This window comes from Dermochelys coriacea, chromosome 4, assembly GCF_009764565.3.
Source record: "Dermochelys coriacea isolate rDerCor1 chromosome 4, rDerCor1.pri.v4, whole genome shotgun sequence".
Lineage (NCBI taxonomy): Eukaryota > Metazoa > Chordata > Testudines > Dermochelyidae > Dermochelys > Dermochelys coriacea.
Window position 1 is genome coordinate 13,556,212 of NC_050071.1, and position 16,163 is coordinate 13,572,374.

Here is a 16,163-nt window from a genome sequence, read left to right on the forward strand (position 1 = left end):
TTTTAGCAAACTATTTATTTATTAGCAGCATTCTTCCTATACTTAATAAAGTCTGCATGGACCCAAAATATGCTTTATCATAGACCTGCAAAGATCAAAGACAGATGGACAACAATGGGGGAGCATCGTGAAGGGAACCATATTGTACAGACAAAGATACTCTGGGGAAGAAAGGCATCTACCTTTGTACCGCTTGCAAGCTTCACGAAGATTCCAGTGTCTGAGCAATTCCTTAATCATCAAACGCACAAAACCAAGGAAATTCCCAGGCAAATAATATTGTTAAGATGACCATAAAATGAAGCAAACATAAAAAAAACCGCCCAGTGCTTTAGAGTGCATTTTTTTTTTCTTTTTTAAAGCTGGAATATTTCTGAATTTTTTAATATTAGTTAATTTGCTAATTATTAACTAATGTCTGCTCAACATTAACTACATCTAGTGACCTTTTTGTCTGGGATAACAACAACAGTTAGCTCAAAGAGCTATTTCTTATACACTAAACTCCCTAGAAACCATTAAGGGGGTCTCTGATGGCTATTTCTATTGGCATGGTGATTACAACTCATCAACAGCCCTCTATCCCACTAAAATCCATTTCTCTCACACACACACACGACCTGTGTGATTCCATATTAAAGCAGCCTAAACCACACTTCCATTTCCTGGTTTATCAATAAAATAAAGGCTGGCTGACTGGCGCTCACTTGGAACAAAGCTACTCAGTCTGGAAAAACAGAGTCCAAAAACTCACTACGAAAAATAGGTTTTATACAAAATGTTAGTGGAATGCTGTAAGAGCTACAAAGATTCTACATATAACACAAAATTAGTTTCTACAGCACACGGGTAGGTTTAGCTTACATGCTTCCAAAATCTTGCTTGCATACACACACAGACGAGCACAAAAACATTTGATGGCTTTTTCCCCCACACTTTTCAACAGATTTGGACAGAGTTTAATCCAAAAAGGAGTAGCTCTTTAGTACCAGCTATCACCTACCTAATCCACCCCTTCTCAACTCTGAAAAGTATCTTTGGCTTAGAACTGAAACATTTCTAAATGAGATTTTTTTTTTTTTTAAACAGCACATTCCTTAGACTTTTCTGTCCCTCAGCAGTTTCACGTGAATGCACAGAACAGAATTAGGCAAAGAATTAAGGTGGTTTAGGTCATTATAGCTGCACATGCTATCAGTCCGAGACAGAGGATTAACAGAGTGAATTTTCAGTTAAAAGGAGATCTTCCCATGTGCTGTGAAAAGAACTAGCCTCATTTTTTCCAGAGCATAACCTTTGTTTTAAAGGTACATTACTCAGTGGAAGTATGCACACTATAAAATTTCACTGAGAAGCCATTTCTATTCAATTCTATCTTGTACTTAGAAAAGAAGGAGATAGGCACCTTAAAAATGCACAGGATAGATGGCTACATCACCCTCCAGCTTTGAATCAAGGGTGGAGTCTATAAGATTTAATTACTTTCCCCTGCGTATGGCATGATACATCATGCTGCTTCTAATCGTGGGAAGTTTCTATTAAAAATGGCATGGTAAAGAAAAGTGCAGCTATAATGACCATTAATAAACAAGGTCGACGTCGACGGAAAACTATACAGCACAGATTCAGCTAACGAAAGGGGACAATTAAATGAAGATTACGTTACTGTTTGCACCTAAAAGAAACAGAGCTCTCTAAGGGTACGTCTACACTGCAATTAAAAACCACGGCTGGCCTGTCCCAGCCGACTCAGGTAAAGGGGCTGTTTAACTGCAGTATAGTTCAAGCTCAAGCTGCAGTCTGAGCTCAGGAGCCTCCCAACTCGCAGGGTCCGAGAGCCCATGCTCCAGCCCGAGCCCGCATGTCTACACTGCAGTTAAATCACCCCTTAGCCCAAGCCCCGTGAGCCCAAGTCAGCTGGCACGGGCCAGCCATGGGTTTTTAGCTACAGTGTAGACAGTCCCTTGGAGAGTTGATTCATCCCTTCCAATTTCCCCCATTTTGTAGGCCACATGCACCAGGTGCAATGTTGTCAACTCTCCTTGCAACATTTGGTGTTTTTCTTAAAGCCCCATCTCCTGGAAATCAGTGATTAGGAGAGTACCTCAGTCTTGACTTAAAAATAAAGAATTCCTCATTGTTGTACAGGAAACCTTAAACACATGACTCATGTACAAGGATACGATTTTGTCATGGAGATCACAGAAGCCACAGATTCCCTGACTTTCAGAGACCTCCATGACATTTTCTGCTTCAGCTTCAGCCCCGCGCCCTAGGGCAGCACAGCCAAAGCTGTCAGCTGACCGGGGGGCTGGGGAGGGGAGGAGGCGGAGCTTCCAGCCACCATCAGGGGCCCCGTAGCTGTTAGTCCCCCTTCACCCCCTTATTTTTAGTAAGGGGTCAAACAGGTCACGGACATCTGTGAATTTTTGTTTATTGCCCGCGACCAGTCTGTGACTTTTACTAAAAATAACTGAAAAAAATCTTAAACTTATTCATGTGTGACCTAAAGGCTCTCAACCTTTCTAAACTACTATACCCCTTTCAGACATAAAAATACAAAAGTGTCACCGCACACTGTTACCCAAAAATGGCTGACTTTCTCATTTTTACCAACATAAATCATTTGGTATAGAAATATTGTACTTACATTTCAGGGTATAGTATACAGAGGAGTATAAACAAGTCATTGTCTGTATGAAATTTTAGTTTGTACTGACTTTGCTAGTGCTTTTTATTTAGCCTGTTGTAAAATTAGGCAAATATCTAGATGAGTTGATGTACCCCCTGGAAGACCTCCATGTACTCCTGGTTGAGAACCACTGACTTAAAGGCTTCAAAACCAGAAGAAAGGCAAAAAAAATAAACCAACCTTTTTTAAATCTCATGATTTTTTTTTATGTAATAACTCATTTTTGAGCAATCAGAGCTGGCAATACTGCAGGTAATCAATTGCACTTTCTCCAATGACCTTACTGCACTGGAGATTGCGAATTCTTTTTGAAAGGGAAAAAAATAATCAGAGGAAAGCTAAAAAATGGATTTAAGCAGTTGACACTGCGCCTTTAAAGGTTTTGAGCTCATAGCGTCCTTTATAAATGATCCTTATCAAAAGTGATTGTCTTTTCTACTGAGAATAAAGTGACCACATTCCTTCCTTCGTCTACTTTGGCTTCTGTGCAGTTCCACACAGAAAGCTTTACAAATGGAACCCAGACCAGCACAACTTGTTCTTGCTAGCGTACAGGTGACGAAGATCCCTTGCAAAGTATTCATAGCATTCCAGCTCTATTCATCTAACATTACATCATGACAGCAAAGCCACAGTGTTCTCTATCTTTTTAGCACTACATACACTACATTGACTACATAATTCATCTGGGAATACTGAAGCCCTATAAATAGCAAAGATATTATAAAATTCTTACATGAGAGAGACACTCACATTATTAATTCCTCGTAAGCATGAAACCTCACTGAGGAACCAGCTAGCACCGACACAGTTAAGCAGGCGAACACAAACACAGGGGGGTAACGCATAAAGCTGAAACGCAATACTCTGGTATAATGAAATGAAGTTTGAGGATAGGATTTCAGCTTGAACTGTGAATTTCTTGGCTCTTTTGAGGAAACAGGCCAAAGCCATAATGTTAAGGCAGTTTGGTTTTGTGACTTAATATTCATCAAGTTTTGAAGGAAATTTCTGTTCTGGTGGGGTGAGTATGGTAGAAAATATAACACGGGGCTTTGGTTGGAGAGAAACAATGGTTCTGATACCGTACAGACAAAATTAGCTTTGGAGGCAAGGTGGGAATTTTCAGCTGACGAAAGAACTCAACACACACAAATTAGCAACCATAGCTGTTGCCACTTGCCCTCGTCGCCACAAAAATTTGCAATGCTCAGGCCAAAGGGAAGTACAATAGATGTTTCAAGGAACTGAACATTGAAGGGACAAAAATATTTGGCTCCTGTGTGCCATGAGGCATTCAGCTGGCAGCACGAAGTCTGTACCGCTTCTGTTTTCTTTCCCAAAGCAGAGGCCTGCCCAGTGTCGGAAGTGAGGCGCTATCTATAAAGAATGACAAGCAGCGAGGATAATGTGGGAAATGATACTCGATTAGAATGTGATTTGTCACTCACACAAGATCCTTCACATAACTGTCCCTCTGAAGACTTTCAACAATCATAACTTGCCAAAGGGTCACCTGGTGATAGCGTAACCCATAGCTGCTTGGTGTAGTGTTCTGTGACCCTCCTCTAGTGGGACCTAGACCACCTAGAGCAGTGGTTCCCAAACTGGGGTTCACAAATCCCTGGGGGTTTGCAGAACGTTACATGGGATTTGCCAGAAAAATTTCACTAATGGTGGCCAGAGGACCCCGGGCATTGGAGGCAGCAGATGGGACCTGGTTGCAGGGCAGACAGCCCGAGCCCCAGGGAGAGTGGGACAGGGCAGTTGGGGCTGGCAGCCCGAGCCCTGCCCCCTTCAGCAGGGAAGCCAGCTGCCCAAATCCCAGCGCTCCATGCAGGGCTGGCAACCCGAGCCCCAGGGAGAGCGGGGCCGGGCAGTTGGGGCTGGCAGCCTGAGCCCTGCCCCAATCAGTGGTGGAGCCGGTCACCTGAACCCCAGCACTCTGCGCAGGGCTGGCAGCCCGAGCCCCAGGGAAAGCGGGGCCGGGCAGTTGGGGCTGACAGCCTGAGCCCCGGAGGTCAGCGGGACCTGCAGCCCAAGCTCAGTGAAGCTCAGTTGACCGGAGCGGTCAACGGGGTCCAGCAGCAGGAATCCCACAGAGTGTGGAGTACATTTAAACTTAAATCCCTGGAAATATTCATTTTTAGGAGGGGGTTTATGAGATTTCACAATTTAGTGAAAGGGGTTTGCGGGCTATTAAAGTTTGGGAACCACTGATCCAGAGATTGAGGAGTCTGCTACAGCCTTCGCTAAGAGGGATACAGCTTTTAGCTCATGCAGTAGAGGCTCATAAACCAAGCTTCGGAGATCCCAGGTTCAATCCCACCGGCCATTACAATAGGACAACAGAGAGACAGAAGGAGCCTCTTTTGTGATTGTAACACAGTGAGTACTAATATATGTTGGCATCATCCCCTCTTCAAAGACAATTTAAGATTGACTGACCTAGGGACTTCATTTCAGGGTTAGGTGAGAGATTCATAACGAGTTCATTCTGGACAGGAAAATGGCTAATCCTCCAAAACTGAAATCCAGAAATATTAGCTATTTTTCTGAGAGACCACCACCACAGCCAAGAAAGATCACTTCAGGTAGGGGTGTGGTGTGTGGGGGTACACACACGTACCCACAGTCCAACAAGGCGGCACAATCTTCTAGACAGATCATGTAACATATACACACACACCCCCAAAACCTGGAATTTGGGGAATAGAGGGGTAGAAATCATGCCTCCCTTCCACCAACATAGACCGTATTAGTTCACTTTCCTGCTGCTCAGATCACGCAGTGAATGGCTGGAGGCCATGAACCCTCACTTTATAAACCCAATTATTAAAATGCACTGAAATAATTACTTTAGAAAATCCATTAGTGTGAGAAGAGGAAAGCATAATGGGAGAAAAGAGTGACTGGGCAGTGAACAGTCTTGGCACTGATGAAAAGCTGCACTATTCGCTTACCCGGAAATGCTGAACAAAAAGCAGCTCTAGTTCAGTTTCCTGAACGTAACCGGATCGCCGACTGGCATCCATTGTTCTAGTCTCAAGGAACAGTGCTCATTAGCATATACCCTTCAACATGCATAGGGTTCCCATTACAAAAAAAAAAAATAAAAACAAAAACAAACATCACCCTTTTGGTTTGCAATAATCTGTGCTTAAAATACTGGCATGTATAAAAAAACTAAGAATCAGTGAGGACCTTATTTAGCAAGATGTAAGCCTGAACAAGGTATAATGTGAGTGCAGATGCTTAAATGAATACAGAATGCAGTAAGAAGCCATCCGCTGACCTGGATGATGTCTATAAATACAGGTTTACTTCAAAAACTTTTTTTTTTTTTTCAGACAGGTTTTCATTACACAGCTCCCAGTGAGAGAAATCACGCTCTTGCCAGGAGGAAGAAAAAAAAAAAAGGACTCCCAGGAAGACACTTCATAGCCAGGTCCACCCAGGACAGGGCCTCATCCGTCACAGGGCTCCAAGGGAGCTGAGAGTTTTGCACTTGGCAGGACAGGGCCAAAGAAAGGTATGGAATACTTACTTGCCCGAGACTTTCTCTCAGATGAGAGAGATTTGGGGTAGCAAGTTAAAAGACTTTTTCCTTTTGTTTTATTGAAACTTGGTTCCCCCCCCTCCCGAATACCCACCTTTTTACTACCTTCAAATTCCTTTCAGTCTGCTTATCCTACTCCCTCACTTTTTCCTCTGGTTCTCTCCTTTAAGCCATCTCTTTACACATATGTATGGGTTAGGCTCTTGAAACAACAATGCCAAAGAAAGACTCAGTGGTGTAGCTGTGTGTCCCCCAGGTTATTAGAGAGACAAGGTGAGTGAGATAATCTCTTTTATTGGACCAACTTCTGCTGGTGAGAGAGCCAAGCTTCAACTCAGACCTGGAGAAAAGCTCTCTGTAAGCTCAAGAACTTGTCTCTCTCACCAACAGAAGAGATGGTCCAATAAAAGAGATTGCCTCACCCACCTTGCATCTCTCAAACGGAGACTCAAGCTTCCCAGCCCTTCAGTTTCCAGCAGGCAAGAGAATATCCTGACCTTCCTGTTTTCCACAGCTCTTAATTGATTCTTTGCCATGGAATTACAATATCTACCACAAAAAGAAAAGGAGTACTTGTGGCACCTTAGAGACTAACAAATTTTTTAGTCTCTAAGGTGCCACAAGTACTCCTTTTCTTTTTGCGAATACAGACTAACACGGCTGCTACTCTGAAATATCTACCACAGAGAAGGTAGTGGGTGAGGTCTGGCCTTAGACAAATCAATCAAATCCTGAAGGAAACATCTCTACTGTGTAGGGTAACAACATATCCAGAGCCAAAAAGCAGTACATCTGATTCTGCCTAGTGAGATTTGCAGTAAATAAAATTAAAGAATTCTCATTCCATTACATATCTACTTCATATTATTGTATCATATGATATAATAATATGATACACTATGGCTTTATCCACATGACATGGTGATATCCATGTGATATATCTGTATTTACCATGCACCTCTGACCACCTCACCAGCACTTTACCCCTTAATCTGCCTCTCTCACTAAGCAGCTTTAGACAACCTCTTTATTTTAGAGAAAGATGCACCTATGCAGTTGCAGAGGTTCTCCTTTTACTTTAGAGTAACTCTTTGCAATGAAATTTAGTACTTATTTCAGTGTAGACTTCCATGTATGCTCAAGGAGATTCTCTGAGCTTTTTTTCCCTCGCTGTTTTTTAGAGAGAAACAATCTACACAAGTTCAGGTAGGTGAGCAGGTATTTCTATACGTGGGTATAGGATCTACCACCAGCTTCCTCACGACAGTGATATTCAATAAGTGGCCTGCAGGTGAAATTTGGCCTGCCAACGCTTCCTGTGTGGGCTGCCAGCTCATCTTAAAAAAAAAAATGTTTATAATTAATTTCACAAACAGTGATTCACGGCCTATCACTTGCCTAGGACTTCCTTAGTAAGCAACTTATGGGCTCTTAAGTTCCCATGATTTTATTGGCTCCAACAGAGCTAGGACGCTGCCCATTTTTGATTAGTGATGGAAATAGCTCCAGAGACAATCCCAGCAATTACAGGCCGGTAAGCCTAACTTCAGTACCCCGAAAATTGGTTGAAACTAGAGTAAATAACAGAATTATCAGACACAGATGAACACAATTTGTTGGGGAAGAATCAACATGGTTTCTGTAAAAGGAAATCATGCCTCACCAGTCTATTACAATTCTTTGAGGGGGTCAACAGGCATGTGGACAAGGGGGATCTGGTGGACATAGTGTACTTAGATTTTCAGAAAGCCTTTGACAAGGTCCCTCACCAAAGGCCCTTAAGCAAAGTAAGCTATCATGGGATAAGGAGGAAGGTCCTCTCCTGGATTAGTATCTGGTTGAAAGAGAGGACACAAAGGGTAGGAATAAATGGTCAGTTTTCAGAATGGAGAGAGGTAAATAGTGGTGTCTCCTCGGGATCTGCACTGGGACCAGTGCTGTTCAACATATTTATAAATGATCTGGAAAAAGGGGTAAACAGTGAGGTGGCAAAGGATACAAAGCTACTCAAGATAGTTAAATCCAAAGCAGACTGTAAAGAGTTACAAAGGGATCCCATAAAACTAGGCAACAAAATGGCAGATGAAATTCTATATTGATAAATGCAAAGTAATGCACACTGGAAAACAAACATATAAAATAACGGAGTCTAAATTAGCTATTACCACTCAAGGAAGATCTTGAAGTCATTCTGGATAGTTCTCTGAAACCAAGAGCTCAATATACAGCAGCAGTCAAAAAGCTAACAGACTATTAGGAACCATTAGGAAATGGACAGCTAACACCACAGTAAATAAAATGCCACTATAAAAATCCATGATTCGCCTGTACCTTGAATACTACATACAGTTCCGGTTGCCTCATCTCAAAAAGGATATTAGAAATGGAAAAGGTGCAGAGAAGGGCAACAAAAATGATCAAGTGTATGGAACAGCTTCCGTATGAGGAGAGATTAAAAGGCTAAGATTGTTCATCTTGGAAAAGAGACAACTAAGGGGGGAAGAAAGTGGTGTGGAGAAAGTGAATAGAAGTGTTTTTTACTCCTTCACATACCACAAGAACAGAGGTCACCCAATGAAATTAATAGGCAGCAGGTTTGAGACAAACAAAAGGAAGTACTTATTCACACAGTCAACCCTATAGAACCTATAGAACTCGTTGCTAGTGGATGTTGTGCAGGCCAAAACTATAGCTGGATTGAAAAAAAGAATTAGATACATTCATGTAGGGTAGATCCATCAATGGCTATTAGCCAAGGTGCTCAAGGTTGCAACCCCATGCTCTGGATGTTCCTAAGCCTCTGATTTCAAGATGCTGGGATTGGACGACACAACAGAGGATGGATCACTTGAGGATTGGCCTGTTGTTCATTCCTTTTGAAGCATCTGGCATTAGCCAGTGTCGCAAGGCAGGATACTGGGCTAGATGGACCATTGGTTTGACCCAACATGGCCATTCCTATGTTCTTGGGCCTTAATACGTTTCTCTATTTTTTTTGTGCTTTACATCTATTTTGATCCAGACTTGCATATTTCAGTCCTTCGTTAAAGTTACATATTTACTAAGTGCTTTGTATAGCCATTTATAACAGCATGGAGTGGCTATAAAATCTTACCAGATCAAAATGGCAGGGAGTCAATGTACAACCTCACAAAGTGCAGAGCAATGCAGAATCAGGCTCAAACTGTTTATACAAAAAACTAAGCCATGCTCCCCTCATTAGCTTCTTGGTGCTGGGGGATATAGGACATTTATTGCCAGCAATATGCATCAAAGTGGGAGAATTTAATTCCTGCCACACACACCAAATATATGTATCAGAGGGTTTTTTAATCTTGATTTCTCATTCTTTAGGCATTGTAAGACCACAGAAATAAAGATCTTGCTTTAAAATCATCCTGAAGAACAGTTTTCAGTTTTACTCTACGTATTTATTGGCATAACATTCTACACTTATTTTCTGTATTACAGTAATGCCTATCTGAGATCAGAGTTTTATTATCCCACGCGCTATATAAAAAGAGACCACTTCTGTCCTGAATAGCTTGCAAGAATACTAACCTCCATCCTTCTATACTATGAAATTGCAAAACATCGTAGAAAGTTTTGCTAAGTGCTGCATATTTCAGGATGATCTCTGCCCTCTGCACATGGTAGTCCCAAGTGACCTCTGCATAAGAAAATATCTTTAAATTTTGTATATGAAATTCATATCTATCAATCCAGATGGATAGTTTTACTGTTTTCAAATACTGTCAACCAGAGACAAACCAAAACAATAGAGGTAAAAATTTTCATCACTGAGAAATCTTTTAAACTTTCTACTCTACTTTCTGCCAAAGCTGTCAGTCGGTAAAGTCAATCTCTTCATCTATAGTTTACATATCACATTCAGAACATTTCTGTTCGGAAAGCCTATGATGTCAGACCCTCAAAATAAAGAGAGATATATGGTCATCACAATTTGGCTTGTGGCTTTTACATGTAGCTCATTCATACTCCCTACTCCCAGGGCACTCAGCCAGAAAGAGAATTTCAGTGGCCTTTCCCATCTCAAACAAATATCAAGGTGACAACTGAAACTACAGAACAATCAGACTAGCGCTCCACTAAGAAGAAAAGAGGAAAGCATAAGCAGAGATACACCTCCTCCCAGGAAAGTCTTCAAACACTTCTAGTGGAGAAGTGTGGGGTGGTCTGGATCAGTATTCCACCCCAAGCAATTCCTCCCTTATCTTGTTCTTTGCAACATTCTACCCTCAGCTGCACGCAGAGACAATTAGCCTCAATTACTTCAGAGGGCAGAATTTGGCTTGAGATTTTTATGCATCCAGAAAGACGGACTACCATTGTCAAGCTTGCTCCAGGCAACAAAGCCATCAGCTTCTCTACCACCACCCATTCAGGATTCCTTACTTCTCTTCATTAAATGGGTCAGCCTGGATTGATGGATCTGATGCAGCCTAAAATTTCTGCCCAACATTGCTTCTGCAATTAGTGTTACAGCATTACTTACCTTCCCACCCTACAGCTTTGCATTTCCCATTGTGGTGTCAATGTTGTACCCTTCTCCCTTTGGTGGGTAAGTGCTTCAGTAGCACTTAAATCTTAGAAATCTAAATTCAGAGTTTCACAGTTGTTTTAGTATAAAGCTGTTTCTTCATTCTAATTATCATGTGCGTGTTTGAGGGAAGCGGGAAGAAGAAGCTGAAAGCCGGTTTAACACAACTGTACTCAGTGTTACATTTTCCCCCCAAAATGTTAAAATATGTATCTATCAGGGACTGGATAGCTCAAAAAGACTTAAACTTATGTTCTTATGTTAATATGTAACATCTCTCTCTTTGAGGTCATATATATATATAAACAAGATTCAGGCCAGTAGCTAGCGAAAGTCATAATTTTTGGAAATAAGGTGTTCATGGGCTAGTTTTGGGTAGATAGGAAACCACGCCACAATTGGTACCCTCACTGACATTCTGCGCAGACAGGCTAAGGATGCAATAATCAGCATGGAGACTGATTTGCCTTCTCATCTCTAAAAGTAGTTCCTGCAGAGTTGGGGCACATTGATGAGATTGCACTGGGGAAAATTTACACTAATCAGGCCCATTCTGTACCAGTTCTGTGGAAAGGGAGCCTCACTCTCCAAAGCTATCACACTGGCACCTTTCATGAGCACTATAGCACTTATAATATAAACAAAAATCTTTTCTATGGCTGGAAGAGCTGAAGATTGTACATTTCTGTATCACTCAAATTTTGAGTTGTTTGCAGTACTGGACATAGATAAAAAAAGATTACTAGATACAGTTCCCAAATCCAGCTGTGCCATGCTACCAGTTCTAAATTAACAAGGTGCCCTTGGAAGAGGTCTGCATTTATGGACCTGTTCAATCTCTTGCCTGTCTCCACTGACATATTTTGTCTGGGCTCATCAGCATGGTACAGCAACCCGACCTGGTGATTCAACGCAGATTTGCACACAAACGCCAACTGACAAGATTTCTGGACATCTGCCAACGGAGGTTACGGAATCACCTTTAATGGGGATATTTAAGGCTGCGTTGGATACCTGCCCACTAGGGACAGTTCAGGAAATTATTAAGTCTGCAGGAGACTGGACTCGATGACCTCTCAAGGTTGCTTCCAGACATATGATTCTAAGAAATATTTCCATTAATTCTTGGAAACTATTTTAACAAATAGTGACTCAAACTCAAGCAGTAACTGTGCTTCTGCCTGGAAACCTGAACATGAAACAGTCTACGAACTAACTACCTACATACGTTACACTGCCGTTCCCATTTTATTGGCTAAACTAGAGAAATGCAAGCAGTAAAAGAACAGATTTTTTTTTCTTTTTAAATAACCTCATCTACTTTAATAGAACAAAGAATTTTTTGGAGTTGCTTTAATTTTAAAATGTGATTTTTAAATGTTTCCATTGAACATAAATCTTCTCACAACACAAAAGATTCACTTATCCTTCAGGTTTCAGAGTAGCAGCCACGTTAGTCTGTATCCGCAAAAAGAAACGGAGTCCTTGTGGCACCTTAGAAACTAACAAATTTATTTGAGCATAAGCTTTCATGAGCTACAGCTCACTTCTTCAGATGCATCTGATGAAGTGAGTTATAGCTCACGAAAGCTTATGCTCAAATAAATTTGTTAGTCTCCAAGGTGCCACGAGTACTCCTTTACTTATCTTCAGTTCAGTCTCCAGTGCACCACATCTCAACCATTACCCAATCAAATTATACATGAGCATTGATCACAATGCTTCCAAAAAAAAAAAGTTTTAATTTTATTCTCTCATTACATGTACACACAGACCATATTCTCTATGAAGCATCTGTGGAGTGGTATCTTAAATACAGTATTTGCTACACTACATTCACCAGGTCTGAGTCACTCAACCTCTTTCAAACTGCGTGAATACAATTCATTTTTAGTATTATTACAGTGAAGGATAACAATTGGTTAGAGTCAGCCTCAATCCAAATCAGTGTTATACAAGTGTCATCCGTATGGCTGTCCCAATGCCCCTTAATCCCATGAACTGCATCACCCCCTGCTATTCTATTCTTGGGCCTCTTTGAGAGAGAGAGAGAGACAATTATGCTCAACTGTGTCAAATTGCACCGTGGATTTGTAACTTTATTTTCACTTTGGTGCACAAGGCATTTCTTTCCTCTTCTGAAGACATTTTGCTTCATACAAGCATCAAGCAAGCCAGTATACAGTCTGATTCTCTTCTATACTATGGCACCCCTTTGTATATATCTGGCAGTGTAAAGGTGTGTTATTGTAAATGAAAATCAGACCTGGTATACTAATTCCCACTCTCTGCACTCTAACAATTTTTAGAGATACCTCCTGTTCCACTGTCTTATTTCCAACATTCCTCCCATTCAGAGGAAACATTCATGCTCCGTATTCCCCAGTTTCTTTCTTCTCTGACCCCAGCATACCCACCTGTACACCCCTTTGTTCCAGTGCGCCATATCAAAACTCTCTACTCTTACTGTGTGATTGAGATCCAATATCTACTTCAGCCTCTTACATCACCACCACGTGCAGGAGGGGGATCAGTCAGAACGAGTAATTAGATCTCAAATTGCTTGCTGTCTCCTCACACACCACATTGGCTTGGTTTTGACAACTTGCACTGACAATGTCTAACCCAACGACACCCGACGGTGAACAAAGATGAAGCGCTCACCTGGGGTGCATGGGTGGTGTCTCTTCCAAACAACAATTCCCTGGCAACTGATAAAACACATGCTGACCCCGCAACACATGGTGGTGATGTTGTTTCAGGGATCCAGTTTCCCTCTAAATGCTCAGGACAAGAGCACTGCACATCAATAGAATATCACAAGGAATACCAGAAAGCGACAGTACTCACTGAGTGGTTTAAGGATGCCGCTGCTCGTCTCATCCGCATTTTCTACATCAGATTTGTCAGAGTAGTACTCAGAGATTTTTTCTCTTTCCTTCTTCTCCTTTAGCCCAGATTTTCTTCTGTGCCGTCTCCTTCTCCTATAGCTCTTAGGCACATGGACCCCGATGTAGACAGTGTGATGGCCTAGGGAACAATAGGAGCATTAATTTGCATCACATGCAATTTGCAGCAATACCAAGAAGTCTGGTTGGTATCACATTTCATTGTAGGAGAATCCATAAACAGGGGGTCAACTTGTTTTACCCAAACATTAATTAGCAGCTTTTGAATCCCCCTTTGGTTTGGTTTGTTTGTTATTTCTTTTATGGTCAAGTAGTTTAAAAAAAGAAATCACAACTGACAGTACATGCAAGTGTAGACTCACTGCTGGCTATTCAATATTTGTGGCTATTTCTCTTTTTTTTAAAAAAGGACCTCAAAGTCATAAGAATCAGTTTCAAAAGTACAGAAATACAAAGAAGCAGATTAAAAAAAAAAATCTCAGTATTTCTGCTGTCTCACTCTTCAAGAACTCTCCCCTTGAACCTACTTGGCTTTTTTTAAAAAATTCACTTGTTAGGCCAGACACTCATTTGGTGCATACCAACATAGCTTGAAATCCATCAACCTACGATGATTTATACCAGCTGAACATCTGGATCTGTGTCCAATATGCCAAGTAATAGCCCAAATCTGGAGGGGGGAAAAAACGCTAAGATACATGTGTTTTACTACATCACAGCAGCAGTTTTATGGTTGAGGAAGAGGCTTCTCTTTTAAGCTCCTGTCAGTTAAGTATCTGACACTTTCCAGAACTTTAAAAAACAAATTACAATTTGGCCTAAAATTGCTTACGTTTGTTCTCAAATATAAAGATCTTCACTCCCCATGTCTTCCCTCCCCCCTTTTTTAAAGCAATGGAATAAAATTCTAATTGTCCATTTTTTGAGTTAGATAAAAAGTTCTTGATTCTTTATTTTCCAAGTTCCTTGCCCCTCCAACACCAGCCCAGAATAAAGAGATTATTTACACTGTAGGAGTAGCAGCTGTGTTAGTCTGCATTCGCAAAAAGAAAAAGGAGTACTTGTGGCACCTTAGAGACTAACAAATTTATTTGAGCATAAGCTTTTGTGAGCTACAGCTCACTTCATCGAATGCATTCAGTGGAAAATACAGATGCATCCGATGAAGTGAGCTGTAGCTCACGAAAGCTTATACGCAAATAAATTTGTTAGTTTCTAAGGTGTCACAAGTATTCCTTTTCTTTTTACACTTTAGGAAATTATTCAGACATTTCTTGTGTACTCTGATAACTGAACCATCTTATTTTTAAAAACTTCAGACACACCTGCCATGGATTCAATTCCTGATAAAGACAAGTGCCTTTGATATGTTTGAACAACTTTGGTTTATCCACTCATTTTACAATGCACCATTGCAGAGCTTCAGATAAACACACTTGTTCGACCATTGACTGAAGTATGTTTATCTGAAGAGGTGATCCTATTCACATGTGAGAACAAGTGTATTTATCTGTAAGTTCGATCAGTTCTTTTCCCTTAAACCCAGAAATTCAGTTATTGTTTCCAAAAGCCATTATCTATCTCAGTTGACTTGCATATATTTAGTCTTTTAAATCTTTGCAGTTAACCCACTGATACAGCATGAAAAAAAATACTGATTATGCAGAAGTGGGCAGAGGTGCAATTGTTGTGGGAACCCAAACTTTGAAATTCCAACTTGTGTGCATTTTGGCCAGAATTCTCACCCCAGCAGCCTAAATAATTCAGCTGGGACCTCTGTTGGGGAAAGAGAAATTCTTCAAGGAAAATTAAACTATAGCAAACTAAGGCCACTTTACTTCGGAATTGAGAACATCCACACAATGGTTTAATGCACTTTAACTAATGCATGTTAACTTCACACCTCTAGTTAATTTGCCCTTTACTTTCCTGAGTGTCCCTGTGTACACATGGCCTAATGCAGCTTCAGCATTAGCGTGGACAAGGATTTCTAAATTTTAGGCCTCTCTGCACTACTAGCTTTTATCAAATTTGCAACTAAGCCAGGGTTGTGAGTTCAATCCTTAAGGAGGCCATTTCGGGATCTGGGGCAAAAATTGGGGATTGGTCCTGTTTTGAGCAGGGGGTTGGACTAGATGACTTCCTGAGGTCCCTTCCAACCCTGATGTTCTATGATTCTATGTAACATGAATAAATCCATCTGCACTTCACAACCACACACACACACAACATGGGTCACATGCAATCTCTCCGGCTGTGGATGAGGTTTTAATCTCATTCATGAGCAGGACTGACATGACTGTTAAGCTGTGAATGTATTAAAAAAAAGTAGCAATTCTGCTATAGAAATGGGAATACCTAGCCCCATCTGCATAATTAACTTAGCCACTTCAGATGACTCCCAGGCCCCTGTGGGCTGGAAAATCCCAGAGCACATGGCAC

At 41.2% G+C, this 16,163-nt stretch overlaps 1 protein-coding gene across 8 annotated transcripts in view; it reads right to left on the bottom strand.

Moving 5' to 3' along the window:
* Window positions 1-16,163, bottom strand: part of SLC4A4 (solute carrier family 4 member 4) — a 254,617-nt gene that overhangs the window by 190,797 nt on the left and 47,657 nt on the right. For all 8 annotated transcript variants that reach the window (XM_038398376.2, XM_038398374.2, XM_043513068.1 and 5 more), the window contains exon 3: window positions 13,663-13,842. In XM_038398376.2, coding sequence (XP_038254304.2) covers window positions 13,663-13,842 — 180 coding nt within the window. The remainder of the gene's footprint in view (window positions 1-13,662; window positions 13,843-16,163) is intronic.